At 36.6% G+C, this 15,227-nt stretch overlaps 1 protein-coding gene across 7 annotated transcripts in view; it reads right to left on the bottom strand.

Moving 5' to 3' along the window:
* Window positions 1–3,933: 3,933 nt before the first annotated feature.
* Window positions 3,934–15,227, bottom strand: part of TRIM24 (tripartite motif containing 24) — a 125,485-nt gene continuing 114,191 nt past the window's right edge. For all 7 annotated transcript variants that reach the window (XM_063642298.1, XM_055284166.2, XM_063642299.1 and 4 more), the window contains exons 13-19: window positions 12,733–12,805; window positions 11,606–11,774; window positions 9,718–10,046; window positions 8,571–8,703; window positions 7,528–7,602; window positions 5,498–5,647; window positions 3,934–4,760 (exon numbers count right to left, since the gene is read on the bottom strand). In XM_063642298.1, coding sequence (XP_063498368.1) covers window positions 4,551–4,760; window positions 5,498–5,647; window positions 7,528–7,602; window positions 8,571–8,703; window positions 9,718–10,046; window positions 11,606–11,774; window positions 12,733–12,805 — 1,139 coding nt within the window. In that variant the 3' untranslated portion in view covers window positions 3,934–4,550. The remainder of the gene's footprint in view (window positions 4,761–5,497; window positions 5,648–7,527; window positions 7,603–8,570; window positions 8,704–9,717; window positions 10,047–11,605; window positions 11,775–12,732; window positions 12,806–15,227) is intronic.

Below are 15,227 nucleotides of genomic sequence, written 5' to 3'. Positions count from 1 at the left end.
AAAAAACTGTTTTCCTATTACAGCTATTTATGGACTAGTAGCTTGCCCCTATATGTATCAATGTTACAGCTAAGGAAACAACAGAAGTAGTAATGGAGACTCAAAGTAAAGTAGTTGGAACTCTGCTGAAGTAACATTCAGTAATTTTTCCATTAAAAAATCCTTGTGGTAAAATATTGACAGTAAAAATCCATCAAAGTTAATTTTTATTAAAACCAAAGCACCAATCTGCCCCCAAAAATTAAAAACAAAGACTACTGCCTCAGATGTCCCTCTCAATAAGTAAAACCTTCATGGAGAAAAATCTGTGATCTGACTGGCTAGCATTATTCTCACTCAGAAACATGATACCAGTATGTGAATTACAACAGTAAATTCACATTCAAGAAGAATATGCAATAAACATTTATAAAAAGACATCAACCTTTACATAGGGCTATAAAATACTTTAAAAAATATGTACGTGGTTATTCAAAAGGAGGAGCTCAATTTCAGTAAGAAATTAGATGGTTGAACGCATGGTCACCATAATTTTTTTTTTTTTTTGAGACAGAGTTTCACTCTTGTTGCCCAGGCTGGAGTGCAATGGTGTGATCTTGGCTCACTGCAACCTCCACCTCCTGGGTTCGAGCTATTCTCCTGCCTCAGCATCCCAAAGTAGCTGAGATTACAGGCACCCGCCACCACGCCCAGCTAATTTTTTTTGTATATTCTGTTGAGGTGGCGTTTCACCATGTTGGCCAGGCTGGTCTTGAACTCCTGACTTCAGGTGATCCACCCACCTCGGCCTCCCAAAGTGCTGGGATTACAGGTGTGAGCCACAGTGCCCGGCCATTCCCCATAATTTTTTTTGTGGCAGAGTCTTGCTCTGACGCCCAGGCTGGAGTACAGTGGCATGATCTCAGCTCACTGCAACCTCTGCCTCCTGGGTTCAAGCTGATTCTCCTGCCTCAGCCTCCCGAGTAGCTAGGATTACAGGCATGTGTCACCACACCCTTGTGATTTTTGTATTTTTAGTAGAGGTGGGGTTTCACCATGTTGGTCAGGCTTGTCTCGAACTCCTGACCTCAGGTATCTACCCACCTCAGCCTCCCAAAGTGCTGGGATTACAGGCGTGAGCCACTGCGCCAAACCCATTCACCATAATTTTAATGGCCAATCAGATCACTCAATTTCTCTCATTCACAACAAATAAATATAAACCTTAAAATGAATGTATCTTCAATTTAAGCCTAAAACCTTTTTTACATATGCAGCAATTTACTTTGGGGATTCACATTAATTTGGACCAGAGCTCAGCAAAAGGAGTTCCTCTTCTCTCTCCTTGGAACTCTAAGTAAGTGTCTCAGCACAGTAACAGCATAGGATATTGAAATGCAGTTTCATAAATGGAACAATCAGCTGTATACTCACCCTTTTGACTATGGAGGTAACCTTTATGAAAGCATTCCTAAGCAAGTTATACTCCATCTACGCCACTATGTGATAGTAAAATATAGTAGTAGTAAAGCCGGTCCTTTAGCTTAGAAAAGAAACTAAAACTACATTTTCCTTTTTAGTACCTTCCACTTTACTACCCTTCCATTCAGAAAAGACAAGCAGGGCATGTTAATTCAAAAGACAAAATGATTACAATGCCAGATACTGATCTAAAATGTATTCTGCATTCAATATGGTCTACATCCATCCATTTATACTTTTGCCATGGCCATATATATCACTGGTCAAGTACTCAGGCTTCCTTACGCAGGAAAAGTCAGTTGCTTGGCACCTAGAAAAGCCATCAGTGAGGTGGAACTGAGTAAATCCTACCTCCCACGTGGTCTGCTCATCCCTAAGCCCTAGCCAAAGGTGTGATAAACATTCAGCAATGGGGGCCCACTGGGCTCCTGATCCCACATCCAGAGGGAAATCTCCCAGAGTTTATGGTCAAAGATGTACACTGGAGTGTATAAGTTTAGGTCAAGGTTACCTGAATCGCACTGAACTTTTGGGGGAATACTTGATAAATGTGTGGGTTATTACAGTTAGGCTCATTTTATGGTTTATTTCTATTTGAATAGAATTTAAGGATGACTTAGCTGAGATCCACCTGGGCACACAGGTACTTATTAATAAAGTCAAGGGATATTAAAGACCATTACACAAGGGCTATTTACAGAGAGAAACCCAAGACCTTTACTTTTTGTTTTTGAGACTGAGTCTCTGTCGCTCAGGTTGGAGTGCAATGGTGAGATCTTGGCTCACTGCAACTTCTGCCTCCTGGGTTCAAGTGATTCTCCTGTCTTAGCCTCCTGAGTAGTTGGGATTACAGGTGCACGCCACCATGCCTGGCTAATTTTTGAATTTTTTTGTAGAGGTGGGGGTTTCACCATGTTGGCCAGGCTGATCTCGAACTCTTGACTTTGTGATCCGCCCACCTTGGCCTCCCAAAGTGCTGGTGGGGTTGCAGGCGTGAGCCACTGCACCCGGCCCCAAGATCTTTACTTTTAATATAATTATATTATGTACGACCAAAAGATGGTTCTCAACTACCTTTCATTTAGCCAAAGATGGTTAGGGTGAAACAAATACTGTTTGTTTTGAAAGATAAATATGGCACTGAATGTAACAGTGACAGTTTGGGGTTCATTAGTCACATTTAGGAAATTACAGTTTTACTCTCGCAAGTTCTAACTCCCTTTTGTGATGATTCTCAAAATAATTTATCTGTGTCGCTCTGTTTTAACTTGGGAGACAAGTATGGAAGAATAAACTGTCAGACAAATAGTATTCTAAGATACCAACAATAAAAGTATTAGCAAAAGCTCTACAGCTGCTGTGCTAAAAATAAAATGCTGGAGCAAAAAAAGACAAAAGGTGTATGCACTGTTATCAAAATCTGTTCAAACACTCTTTGGAGAACAAATGTCAAATGCAACTTTAAAACAACAATGACAAACATTACCATGTAACACATATTTGGAAAAGCGATTAGGACTTCTTAACAATACGTAATTGACATATTATGAACAAGACCTATATATAAACAATGGGAAGCTATTGCTAACAAGTTATTTTCTCCCTGTATTTTATCTCTAGCAATACCTGAAAACCCAATGAATTAGTCACAGGATATTTTCCACTTTAAGAAGTAAAGCCACGTAGATAAAACCAAGTCTTCTATGTTAAATTTATGGCAGGTGATATAATGCAAATAATAGCCTTCTTTCAAGTGGGCTCTTTTTATTCTATCCTAAGGAGAAAAATTTACTCCAGTTAATGTTCTATAAAGATTAACTTCAGCAAACCATTTAGATATTGTGTCAAATGCTGGATTAGTGTATGGCACAGCAATTTTCTTCTATCTAGATCAGTTGAACCGGGTAGGTCTGGCACATTAAGAATATGCTTGTCCTCAGAAGATAGGTCTTTTGTATCTCTATCAATCAGGAGAATAAAATCAGAAGTCAGATCAAAGATTGTTTGATGTTCTGACTCTCAAAAGAAAAACATGAGATAGATGCTTCAGGAAAAAAAAAAATCACTATTCCCCCCAACTGCCTGCTCCCAAAATCCTACAACACATTTTCATTCCAAATTATAGACAGATGAAAACCACAAAAACGAGTCCCTTTCAGAGGAACTTACTTACATTTAATGCCCAGTAGGGTATATGATGAAGAAACCTCACATCAAGTACAGTGCACGCTGCTGTATTTATATTTTTTTTGGTTAGTTCCACTAAAAGCTATACTGCAAACAATGAGGCTTGTTGTAAAAGGATCACCTGTACAGTTAAATCTCACATAGACAGCAAAACCAATTGTGTATACTTCCCTCAGTGGAAGAAGTTGAAAATCTAGATCTAGAAATGTATAAAAAATGTCCTTGAAAACCTGCTATACCAAACACCTCTACAGACAAGATAAAAACAAAAACAAAAATCAAACATTTGTTTTCCGGATTTTTCTTTAATACAGTTGCCATCTTACATGATGTACTATTAGGTGCCTTCTTAATAGCATCTAACCTACCCTTCTGTTGCACCGTTTGGCCTCCTGGGATGGAACTCTTGTTACCACCCATGTTTGTGGAGTACTGTTCTTTCAGTACAGTACACCTAACTCATATTGTCAGGCCATATAATTCATGGGTAGTGGTATTAATTTCTAAAACTGAATTAAAGCACACATCCAAACCACATATACTTTTCAACTTAAGAGTTCATACAAAGTCTATTTCCTTTCTACAGTAGCTATCGCTCCAGATGATTGTGGTTTAAAAATCCAAGAAGTGGGAAGAATGTCTTTGTTTTCAATGCTTCTTTCTTCCATCCTTTTTTCCTTCTCTCCATTTTCTTTCTTCCATTCATCTCCTTCTTTCTTTTCTTTCTTAGTGATAAGAGGTTAACAGAAATGGGCTATTAAGGAAATAAAAGTCTAGTAAACGTCCAAAACAGAGATGAGAGTAGTCACAAACTCTTCTTTGTAGTGATGTTAAATTACTGACAAATGTTTTTTTGAAAACAAAAAAATCTAAAAACCAGCACAAGCTAGTGGTGCTGCATATTATTTAAGCAACTGGCGTTCTTCAATGCTTTTGAGGCGTTTCTTCCGGGGCTGTACAAAGTCATCATCTGAATCATCACTAAATTTATTATCTTCTGATTCATTCCTGAATTCTGGTTTGGGAAACCTTTTTTCTGGATAGAGGTTCTTTAGAAGTTCTTCAAAATAATTTTCAAGTTTTATACCAGCATTGGCTACTTCTGAATCAGGCTGTTGAGTAAAAATAAAAATATGAGTAAAAAAATGACACACTTTTGACTTTGGAGATTATATATATTAATGAGTTGTTTTGAAAAGTGTTCATGCATAGTCATTGAAATAATAGTCTAGGACTAGACAAAGTCTCTGTACAGAAGGCCAGCTAAAATAAAAGATTCAAAAGTGTGGAAAAAAAAGTAAAAGACTGGATTATTCTAAAAGAAGGTGGTAATGGTAGGACTGTATTGCCAAACATATATCAGTTAGGATTCCATAACCATAGGATCATGAACCAGGTATTTTTAGAACAAATTAAATGCAGTACTATTAGAATGAGTAACAGAGAACAAACCACCAGCAGCAAAAGGTTCTAAGTCTGACAGATGTTTAGATGAACTGACAAATGAGAAATTTTTAAATTAGAGCTATTTGGTCCACATCCTTAATATTTCAAGATCAACATAATAAGAAATAAAGGTGGGGAATGATAAAGAATATTTCTAGGTCAGAGAAAAACATTTTGTCTTTCAGTTATCAGCTGTAATTTGCATTTCCATCACCATCTATAATAAACCTTTGACTATAAATGTGGATAGAGTATCTGAATTCTCTCTTGCATTCCCTGATGTGAAAAGTTGGAAATTTATTCTAACTCAGACATCTTGGTCTCCTATGTTGACAAGGTGTTTAGTATAAAATGATTTTCACACTGCTATTCCTTCCTGCCCCCTTCCCTCCCCTAGCCTCACCTCATTGAATTCAGCACAGTTTTGAAAGATCAATCTAAAATCAGCTACAAAATCTTCAGGTTTTGAGTACATGGAATAATCTTCTTGTAGTCTTTTCTTGATGGTTGACAAATCCATTGGATTTTTAATTATTTTGTAATAATCAGGCACCTTTTAAAAAAATGAGATGTTATAATACAAATAGCTAAATTCTACCTTGTCCTAAATATATTCTATGAGATGTGCTCTAAAATTCAGAATGTTCTCATTGCTTTTCTCTGTGCTATTTGTCATTAGTAAAGAAATCCATTTAACAGTGTTTACAAGTGCCCACTGCCTTCCACACACACTGGTAAAGGTTTGTGTTACTTTTTCCAAAAAGTTTAACCAATTATTATTTTTGAGACAGGGTCTTGCTCTGTTACCCAGGCTGGAGTGCAGTGACACGATCTTGGCTCACTGCAAACTTTGCCTTCTGGGCTTAAGTGATCCTCTCACCTCAGCCTCTCGTGTAACTGGGGCTACAGGCATGTGCTAACATAGCTGGCTAATTTTTGTATTTTTTGTAGAGATGGGGTTTTGCCATGTTGCCCAGGCTGGCCTCAAACTCCTGGGTTCAAGCAATCTGCCTGCCTCAGCCTCCCAAAATGTTGGGATTACAGGCGTGAGCCACTGCACACAGCCCCAATGATTTTTAATGAAAAAACTTGTCTTCACACATTCCCTCTTAAATCATCTAGATTTTTTTCTTCATTATTAAACAAAAAGCAATTACTAGAAAGAATATCATTTCTAGTAGAATCTGACAGGTTTTTGCTGCATGTATTATACAAGAGGAAGAAAGACTGAATCTGGGTTTAATCCCCAGCCCTGCTGCTCAGTATCATGGTCCTGGGTAAGTTACTTAACCTCAGTTTCTTCATATTTCAAATAGGGATAATCCTGCCAAACTCACAGAATTTTGTACAGACTAAATGAGATATTTATTAAGAAAAAGGGGGCTACTTTGTCATTGTTGGTATTAATAATGTAACTGTAAGCCAGGATAATAAAAAGTACAATTCAAGGTTACATTTTCAAGTTGGTAATGTTACAAGCCTCTCGACCTCTTTACCCTGCCTCTTTTAGGTACAAAAGATCCTTCTCCCTGAAAGTATTTATTTCCTATATCAAGTTCTCAAAATCTGTTCTTAAGAAGCTGACTGTATTTACTAAGCTGATTTTCTTCTTAACTTTGTATTAATTTGAGATTTATCAAACTGTAGAACAAATGAATTTTTTTTTTTGAGACGGAGTCTTGCTCTGTTGCCCAGGCTGGAGTGTAGTGGCACGATCTCAGCTCATTGCAAGCTCCGCCTCCCAGGTTCACGTCATTCTCCTGCCTCAGCCTCCCAAGTAGCTGGGACTGCAGGCACCCGCCACCACACCTGGCTAATTTTTTGTATTTTTAGTAGACAGGGTTTCACTGTACTAGCCAGGATGGTCTCTACCTCCTGACCTCGTGATCTGCCTGCCTCGGCCTCCCAAAGTGCTGCAATTATAGGCGTGAGCCACCACGCCCCCCCACAGTCACATCAGACTTTCAATATGAACCTTTTTGAAGTCCACGGCACATGCACACATACTTCCTCAACTTTTTTGTATTGGTAAAGTCTACTTATTTACTTGAAGTCTGGACCCACAAAGAAAAATAAGTAGGGAAAATGTAGCAGGGAGAGATGTCTTTATTTCAAAGTTTTGTTCCAACAGCTTCGGAAACATGCCTAAAACTCCTGAGATACAGACAATTAACAGAAATCACCCCAAACATCCCAGTAGTAAGTAAAATAGATGAGAAAAGAGGAAAGAATACCTGAGACATGAACAGAAGTTTTGGGCCACTTACTAAAATGTACCTATGCAGGATCAAAGCATTCGGTACGTATTATTAAGATTTAAGGTTTAGATATTAAAAAGTACTGAAAAATGGTATATAAGCTAAATTCTCATAAATAAAATTCCAGAAAAGCATTCCACTGTGTAAACATGCACAAAATGACATTAATACTTACAGTTAGAGGAACAGGGTCTTGAAAAGCCAGGCTCATTTCATGGCAGTAAAGAAATAAAAGTAGGCGCTCACACTTCTAAACAAAAATAAATAAAAACTGAGATAAAATATTATAAAACAATGAATTCACAGCTTATTTTAAATAGCAATCTCAGAGGTCCCAAAGTGTCAGACTAAAAATTAAAACCCAGAAGAATACAAAAAAATCATTGATTCTTGGAGTTTTGCTCTCCTTCCCAATATCTGGGAACAGGCCCTGTAATTGAATGAACTAAGACAATCCCTAGAAACCCTTTTGAAGTTTTCTAACAATAAATTTGCACTTATTGCTCCAGTCTGTGTATTAAAAATTAGTAATAGTCCATAAAGGAAGAACATACATCTCTTAAGAGAACTGGAGGTGGACCTTCTCAATGTGCATCCAGACCTAAGGCACCTTTCTGCATGCCGAAGGTCCAACCATGTGCTCTGCTATTCATACTTCCCTGCTTATGGGTTTATCCCAGTAACCACTGAGTAGTACTGGCAGTGAATGGGCACGTCCCCTCTTGCATGACAACTTTCATATTGACTGTTCTACTTAATAATTTAGCAAAGGAGTTTTTCTGGTAACAAAGTGTTGACTTGGTAGCTTTAAATGTTATTTACAGTTAAATGTATCAGCTCGGTTTGATGCATAAGTCTAGTCTCATTCGGTTAAAAAAAAGGAATTATTTCCAGGAAGAGTAAAGAAAAAACCTAGCTCCTTGGTGGCAATTCTGAGGAAAAATCTTATCTACGGTAGGAAATAAAACAAAATAGAAATTTACTTAAGGTAGATTAAATTTAAAAGTCTAGGCTACATATTCCATCTTGTTCAGGTACAATAAGCTTCTATAAAATACATGCATTCTGTGATTTTTTATAGTCTAAGATTCATGTACCTTTGTAAAAAAAAAAAAAAAATACTCCTAAATAAAGAGGATCAGTATAAAATCTGGATGGATATACACCTCTTTGATGAAAGGTACTACAGTACAATAATACATCTTACCAAAGACTTACCCTTTTATCTATAGGTGTTAATTTAACAAGGCCTTCAGTTTTCTTTTTTTCTGAGTTGTGACTGGGAGCATCACAATCATATTCAACTTCTGGTTTAGATAAGTCTCGGCAGAAAGTGCAAATCCACTCTCCACTGTTGGGGGACAATGTACTTTTGAATTTCTAATGCATCATTTCCTCTCTTCACTATTTCCCTTTCCCACCTCCTCCATGACATCTATGATACAGAATTGTTTATTTGGCATGAATTTTAATCACTGAGCATTTACCACATACCACTAGGTATACTGCACCATGCTGAGAAGAAACAGCAGAAATATAATGCAAGGGCCTAACATCAAAATCTAGTTAAGAAGGCATGAGCTACATATATGAAAAAAAACACCTAAACAAATTTAATCTAGGACTCAAATATCTAGGGCATAATTGAATTTTTTTCCTCCAAAGGATTCAGGAACCAGAAAAGCTCTTTGTACTATTCTTGTTACTCTAAGTTTATAAAGTTAAATTTTCAAAAGTATAGCCTTCCAAGAACTGAGAGATCAACCCAATGGCTCTTAACCATCTTGGTCATGATGATCATCAGCATCCCCATACGGTTTGAGAATTTACTTGAAATACTTGTAAATGATACAGTTCGATGCCTGGCAAAAAGACATAATAAACTCTGGTAGCTGTTATGCATGAGGACATTGTTCCTTATGGTGACCCCTTGTGATAATTTAAAGGGCCTGTTATTTTTCTTCTTTTTATAATGACTAGGGAGAGGGTCTTGCTCTGTTGTCCAGCCTGGAGTGCAGTGGTGCAATCACAGCTCAGTGCAGCCGTGACCTCTCAGGTTCAACCAATCCTCCCACCTCAGCCTCCTGAGTAGCTGGGACTACAGGCATGCACTACCACACTTGGTTAATTTTTTATTTTGTAGAGACAGGGTGTCCCTGTGTTGCTCAGGCTGAATGATTAGTTTTTTGAAAGAAGCACAAGGAATAAGCGGAAGGGTATGGGAAAACCTAGACTATTCATTGGGATTTTGGAGTATACACTTGTGCCAAGTGGAATTTCATTTAAGTTTTTACAAAGGCTTTCTGTTAAAATAATCTTCAAAAGTTTACAGTAAAAGAATGTGGGAAGGGAAGTACTATCTTACCTTGGAAAATTTGTCAATGTGGGCACATGACAAGAAAGATGGAATACTTTGGGGCACTTTTCACAGCAGAGGAGTTCCCCTCCATTTTGACAAACTGCACACCAGTCCTCATTGGGGTCATCCTCTTTCCTTGTCTCTCCAACATGAAGAGGTGACTTCTGGGAAGGATCCAGCCATTCAGACTTTCCATTTGAGGAATTCTCCTGGTGAAGTCCAGGCTGATCTCCTGTACTATCAGGGGCATCTGATCTTAGCACAGTCTCCTCAGAAGTAGAGCTCTGACTGCTATTTAAGAGCAGGGAGGTGAGTATGCTTCTTGGATAATTGGCCTGTAGTAGAAAAAATATATATTTAACTGGCTTTAAAAAAAATTTCATCACTAATGCAATTCTGAACTGTAGACCACTTTCTAGTGAGCACCTGGCTGCTTCAAAGGAATCTTCATGAGAATAGTATATGTTTATTGCTAACTGGTTTAGAAGTCATGGACCTCTACTAAAAAATACCAAAACAGAGAAAAAATCTGAGTCTGGGGATGGCTACAGAAATTGGAGAATGGGTTGGGTAGTGTGGAAGTCAACCTCATGACCTATATATATATACACCTCACTGGAGCTGTTCATTCAAATTATACCTAAGATACAAAAATTATAAGATGAATCTAAACTTTCTGCTGAAGCCCAGGATGGTAAAAATTTCAAATCAATAACAAAAACAATCTCTTTCAAATGTTGTCAAAAATTTCAAAGTAATAAATGTAGATATAGTTAAAAGCATTCATTCCTTGGAAGTACTAGTTTTCAAACCTAGCTTTTTCTTCTGCCATTTACCTCCACATTTCTAAATAAAATGATTGTTAAAAATTGCAATACATCTATAATCCTCACTAGTGAAGATCAGGAGATGAGGTTTTTACATTCTGATTCTCCAACCCCGTCCTCCTTCCATTCAGACACACACAAAACCACCACCACCATTTACCCCATCCCTTTAACCTAGTTTTGATTAAGCATTGATTGTTTTAGGTAGGTACTGGTTTAACTGTTTATTGCCAGTATCTATTCCAACTGATCAGTATGATCAGTATTTGTCTTGTACTGGTTAAGTATTCTGAAAATCACGATTTTTGGTTAAGTGCGTATTCAGGTTATATCCTGATTGCGTCACAGTTTTTAGTTACATTCGTACTCCGGTGTTTATATCATTATTATTATGTAAATATTGTTCACTGCAGACCCACAAAATGTACTAAGACATTTTTTGTACAACTTTTTGTTTTTACTAAGACTCTGTAATTACCTTGTATTTTCAGTTGCTTATCTTTCTAGGTACCTATTTCTATGTCATTCGCACAATCTCCAACAGGAGATTCTCAATACTGTTGAAGCATTTTTCTCCCTTGGGAGTCCTATGTCTTCCTGCTACAGACTACTGCACAAGCTGCTGCTGCTATACTGGGGGTTGCCTTTTTCTTCTGTGTCAGATTCCATTTTTGGAATCTTATGTCTTTCTTGTTTTACTATATTTTTGATGATTCATATTATCAAATATCTTCCTGGGAATGAGTACATAAGAATTATTTTGAGAACTTGCACGAAAATGTTTAATCTTCAAGTCAATCTGATTGATAATTTGCCTGGGTATAAAACTCTGGTTAGAGAATATCTCCTTTTAACTGCCCAGCCTCCATATCTGAGCCTCTGATTTTTAAAAACTTTCCTGTTTTTCCATCTTTATCTTTTTGTTTAATTTACTGAGAGATTCCCTCAAATTGTCTTTAAATCCTTTTAAATATAACATTAAAAAAAAACTCCTAAGAGCTATTTAAAAGTTTCTCTCACCCTACCCACCATGCATAGGAATAGTATTGCAAGCATTCTATAATTACATTTTGAGGCCTAGATTCTTCATCTGATTCTTGCTTCACTATAACAACAGGGAAATCATAATTTTCTGGTGGTCCACTGTTTTCTTGTTTTATTCGAATTGGCTCCAACATGACCACTGGGACTTTGTGTGTAGAGTCAGCTCCTGCTGGTTTGCTGGAAGAGCCAGAGCTGTAAGTATGAGAGAGAAGAAAAAGCAATCTAAGAATGTTAAGCTAAATACCTCATAAAAAGTATAACAACTTTCTAAAATACTGTATCTTCACAACAATAAGTATGTTAACATCAGCAATTAATGATGCATAATAAATGAAACTGCTGTATGCGAGTTTCATTTATGATAAAAATGTTTTTACGAATTAACCTATCTAAACAGTTATATATCTGGAAAGATGTTTCCATAAACCTAAACTTTTAAAAACCTGAGGCTTTACAATTAGGCAACCAGATTTAGTATCTTAGAACTGGCATCTGATTTTAGGCTTTCTCATTTCCTTTCTCTAGTCAGTAGCAAAGTGAATACTTTGGTGAAGACAATGAAATAATCATTTATTTAAACAATGCTATTTAAAGAAGGTAGGACAAAAACCTTTTACAGAGATTCACTATGTTCTCATGGGATTAAAGGCAAACTTTTCTCCCTCAGACAATTCTTCCACATGATAAAGTAAGAACTGGGTTCACTAGCTAGGAGGAATTTTCAGCCATAATGCAGGGAAGAGGAGAGCAGTTGCTTAAAATAGAATTTCAATAACTGTACATTCATTTATTTTAAAGTAGAATCAATATTTAGTCATTAGAGATCAAACTAGCATACAATTTTATCTTTTCCCTAAATTTGTGTTCCTATATAGCGTACCGAGTTATACCTATTCATTTTTATGTTTTCTTTGCTATTATATGACTATTAAACATTTCTTATTTTCAACATATAGACAAATATTCTATCTTCAAAGGTAAATTTGTACTTTTGTTAACCCCTTATTTATTAAGATATATAGTAGTTATTAAAATTTTAATTAAAAATAAATTGTTCAAAATATATTGAGTATCAAAACACGTTGAACACTGGCAAGAGAAATCTAATTAGAGATTTTATATACTAGAAAATATGGTTTAGTCAGTTTACCTTCCTCGGCTTCCAACGCTGGAGGCACTAGGTGAACGTATTGGGGGGTGTACACTAGTCATAGTAACAGGTCCTGAGGAGGGGGAAATCATACATTCATAAAACGAATGAATAATTATGCATTGAAGTCCTGTTGAATGTGTTCACTTAGCACTACATTGAAACTGGGAACCATGATGAAATTCTATGAAACAGTAAGTAGTTGCTGAATTTTCAGCAGTCTATTACAGCCTGTTACACTGGCAGGGTTTTTCAGCCTCTGCACTATTGACTTTTGGGCCAGATAATTCCTTGTTGTGGAGGAATGTCTCTACATTTCAGGATGTTTAGCAACATCCCTGGCCTCCACCAATTATTAGATACCAGTGGCATCTCTCTATACTTCCCAGCTTGGGGTGTGACAATCAAAAACGTCTCCAAACATTGCCAAGTCTTTCTGTGTTAGAGTAACAGGGGTAAGATCTCAGTGAGACCCTAGTGCCAGTGGAAGCTACAGAAGACAACGAAAGGTGGTACGGGCTGATAGAAAAGGAGTTCAACAAAGAAAACCAAGTAAACAAAATTAGACCAACTAATGGAAGACACAGAAAGTCAGATCAATGGGTTCAGACTTGAGGCAATAAACAAAAGAGGGATTCTGGACTACTGCCCTAAAAAGATTAAGAAGCTATGCTCTGGTGGTAGTTTAGACTGGAACAACGAAGATCTAATTAAAAGCAGCCAAGAAAGAAGGAAAACTGTTGCAAATAATTTTGATTTCAACTGATGAAGGCCCAAACTAAACAGTAACAGTAGGAATACAATGAAAGTGGGAAGTAGAAAAAAAATTTGAATTGACAGAAGTTCTAAATGGTTTGATGAACAACAGGATATGGCTGATAAAATGAAGAGAAAAAATTCCATTTCATTGGTTTATAAACTCTGGAGAATTTCATTTAAAAATAAAACAAAAGGCCTGGACAACAAAGACCCATCTCTAACCAAAAAAAAAAAAATTAGCCAGGCCTGGTGGCACCTACCTGTAGTCCCCACTACTGGGAAGGCTAAAGCAGGAGGATCGCTACAGCCCAAGTGTTTGAGGCTGCAGTGAGCCATGATTGCTACACCCTGGGCAACAGAGTGAGACCCTGCCTCAAAATCAATCAAACAATGGCATTTATAATCTTCTGATAATATAAGAATACATGCTTCATTTTAGTATAGTTGAAAACTATAAAAAGATATAACATTTAAGTAGCCCATAACTTCTCCATCCATATATAAACACTGCTAAGGTTGATATATCTCTTTCCAGTTTTAAACATACTTTTACATCTTTTATATGGTTCTGTACACTTGTTTTCACTAAACAGTAGTCCATGAGCATGCCATTAAAAACTCTATATAAGCATTGTCTGAATAGCTAAATAATCTGTTTACAAGTGAGCACATTCTAATTTATTTTATCATTCTCATATTTGGGCACTGCTTCAAAAACTTTTAACTCCTGCAAATAATGCTTTAATAGTAATATAAATATTAATATGTTCTGCCTATCCAGTTCCTAATTATTTCCTTATAATTGGCATATTAAAATGGAAATTACTAGGCTCAAGGGTACATACATTTTCCAAGCCCCTTGAAGCAAATATCCTACTAGGTAATACATATAAGGTACTTTGCCCACAGTACAATATTGGATAAATGTAAACTTTAGTAATATTGCTATGATGGTTTCCAGGAATGTTTTGCCAACTCATACCCCTTCCACCTATGTATGAGAGTAACTCTCATCACATTCTCAATGACTATTTTTATTATTTAAATCTTAGCTAATTCAGTAACTTAGAAATTCTATCTTGTTTGATTTTTCTTATGACCACTAGTAAGAATGACATTTTTGTCTCATCTGCTATATTGGATAAATGTATTTCCTCTTTAGGGAATTATCTACTTATCATGTCCTTTGGCAATACCATATATGTTCCTTATTTGTATAAACTTGTCATATGATAAACAGTTTCTCTGCTATATTTTGTCATAAGTTTGTTTAAAACAGGCATTCCCATTTAAATTGTGTTCATGTGACTGTTGAGTGACTTAAATTCTCTTTTCATATTTTGGTTTAAGGTACTTAACGTCCTCAGAAATAATATTAGCGTTTTTCTCTCAGAGGAAATGAGTAGGTATGTCAAGATTCACAAACACAATTAAACACCAAACAAATCACCAAAAGAGTGATTTCTACTTATTGTCACTAATACATTTTGACCCTAGGCAAATTACATCTTAAAGACCACATCACAGGCAACTTATCAATAAGAGAGAATATAACACCAATTTTCCCCCTGGAAGTACTATAATGGTGAGAAGTTCTGTTGAAATTGAAAAGGTAAAGAAGGCCTGGTGTGATGGCTCATGCCTGTAATCCCAAAGAGTTTGGGAGGCTAAGGCAGAAGGATTGCTTAAGGCCAGAAGTTCAAGACTGTCTCTACCAAAAAACATTAGCCACGTTT

The sequence above is a fragment of the Symphalangus syndactylus genome, chromosome 6 (genome assembly GCF_028878055.3).
Source record: "Symphalangus syndactylus isolate Jambi chromosome 6, NHGRI_mSymSyn1-v2.1_pri, whole genome shotgun sequence".
Taxonomy (NCBI): domain Eukaryota; kingdom Metazoa; phylum Chordata; class Mammalia; order Primates; family Hylobatidae; genus Symphalangus; species Symphalangus syndactylus.
The sequence above is the reverse complement of the archived record's forward strand: the minus strand, read 5'-3'. Positions and strand labels throughout refer to the sequence as shown.